The sequence below is a fragment of the Gekko japonicus genome, unplaced genomic scaffold (assembly GCF_001447785.1).
Source record: "Gekko japonicus isolate JY-2015 unplaced genomic scaffold, Gekko_japonicus_V1.1 scaffold1548, whole genome shotgun sequence".
Lineage (NCBI taxonomy): Eukaryota > Metazoa > Chordata > Lepidosauria > Squamata > Gekkonidae > Gekko > Gekko japonicus.
Window position 1 is genome coordinate 464,763 of NW_015170328.1, and position 1,820 is coordinate 466,582.

At 48.2% G+C, this 1,820-nt stretch overlaps 1 protein-coding gene across 2 annotated transcripts in view; it reads right to left on the reverse strand.

Moving 5' to 3' along the window:
* Nucleotides 1-1,820, reverse strand: part of ABT1 (activator of basal transcription 1) — a 10,245-nt gene that overhangs the window by 6,734 nt on the left and 1,691 nt on the right. For both annotated transcript variants that reach the window (XM_015418120.1, XM_015418121.1), the window contains exon 2: nucleotides 1,140-1,405. In XM_015418120.1, coding sequence (XP_015273606.1) covers nucleotides 1,140-1,356 — 217 coding nt within the window. In that variant the 5' untranslated portion in view covers nucleotides 1,357-1,405. The remainder of the gene's footprint in view (nucleotides 1-1,139; nucleotides 1,406-1,820) is intronic.

Consider the following 1,820-nt stretch of genomic DNA (forward strand, 5'->3'; position numbering starts at 1 on the left):
TCAGCAGCTATCAGTTGTGATCATTCTACAAAGTCAGAGAAGCAGTCTTCCCAAACAGAATCATAAAGAAGTGCTGTGAAAGGCATTAAGATTCTAAAGGAAGAAGAAAATATACTTAAGGGGGCATATTAGGCAAAATCTAATATAGTCAGAGTATTTTAAGAGTGTGAGGAGGGAAAAAGCTGGCAGAGACCAGAGCAAAAGGGAAACATTCTACTAAGCAGCTTAACAAAGCGTCTTGTAACCAATACGCTTCTTTTACCAATAAAGTTTTATCTTGTTTAGTGTTAACCCAGAGTCATAAGCAACGCTCCCTCTAAGCGGTGGAGTCTTGTGAGCAAAAATTCTCCTTTGTGAGCTCCTAGCATTAAAGTCGTGAGTGAGCGATTTGGCTGCTGCATCAATTAGTTTTCTGGAGACCTCCTTCCTGAGCGAAGACAAAAATCTGTGAGCCGGAGGCTAAAAAACTGCGAGCTAGTTCACACGAACTCAGCTTAGAGGGAACACTGGTCATGAGCTGTTTAAAATATAAGATCCTCAGAGCCACATAGTCCAACGAAGGAGCCTTACAGCTTGGGCACAATACTGTGGGAAAGGTGGATTAAAGAATGGAATTAAATTCCTGGTGGCCGTGATAGGTGTTTGGAGCGAGAGAAAGAAACAAGAAGGAATTTAAAACTACATCACACCTAACCACACAAAATAAGAACATAAGAACATAAGAGATGCCAATGTTGGATCAGGCCAAAGGCCCATCCAGCCCAACACTCTGTATCACACAGTGGCCAGAAATACCAGGTGCCATCAGGAGGTCCACCAGTGAGGCCAGGACATTAGAAGCCCTCCCACTGTTGCCCCCCCCCAAGCACCAAGAAGACAGAGCATCACTTGCCCCAGAGCCCCTATCTATTCCTTGTGGCTAATAGCCACTGATGGACCTCTGCTCCATATGCCTATCTAATTCCCTTTTGAAGCCGTCCATGCTCGTAGCTGCCACCACTTCCTGTGGCAGTGAATTCCATGTGTGAATCACTCTTTGGGTGAAGAGGTACTTCCTGTTATCCGTGCTAACCCGACCGTCACCACCACCCTGCCTCCCTCTGTCCCTCCCTCCCTCCCGTTAAGGACCACACGCTCACCTTCAGGCTGCAGGAAGATACGTCCCACCTCACCGTAGCCACTCAGGAGGTTGCGGACGTGCCGGGGCCTGAAGCGGGGAGGGATGTGACCCAGGTAGATGATGCCAGGCACAACCTTCTTGGTGGCCCCTTGGCTCGAGAGGTCCAGCTCCGCATCGCCTTCTTCGTCCTTCTTCTCCACCCCTTCTCCTTCATTACTGTCCATGACTTCACACATCGGGGTCAACTGCTGCGTCGCTTTGCCCTTGCCGGTCTTATCATTAATGCTGTGTGATGGATTGGGGGGGGGGAGAGCACAATGAGAAAACATGGGGCGGCCAGATAAAATATTGCTCTCTCAATATGTTGTCGAAGGCTTTCACAGCCAGAGTTCATTAGTTGTTGTAGATATTCTGGCCTGTATGGCCATGGTCTTGGCATCGTAGGACCTGACGTTTCGCCAGCAGCTGCGACTGGCATCCTCAGAGGTCGAACACAAAAGCACCTACAAGATAAATGACTCAGCCCTACCCCACCTTCCTGAGTTGATATAAATTACCTGCCTACCATTTTTTTCTTCTCACCTTGAAACAGGGAGTACTCCCATCTTTCTGTGTTATACCTCTGAGCAGGGGTCGTTTCGTAGAAAAAGAGGTGCAGGAGATCATTAGCACAACTTATTTGCATATGCCACACCCCCTG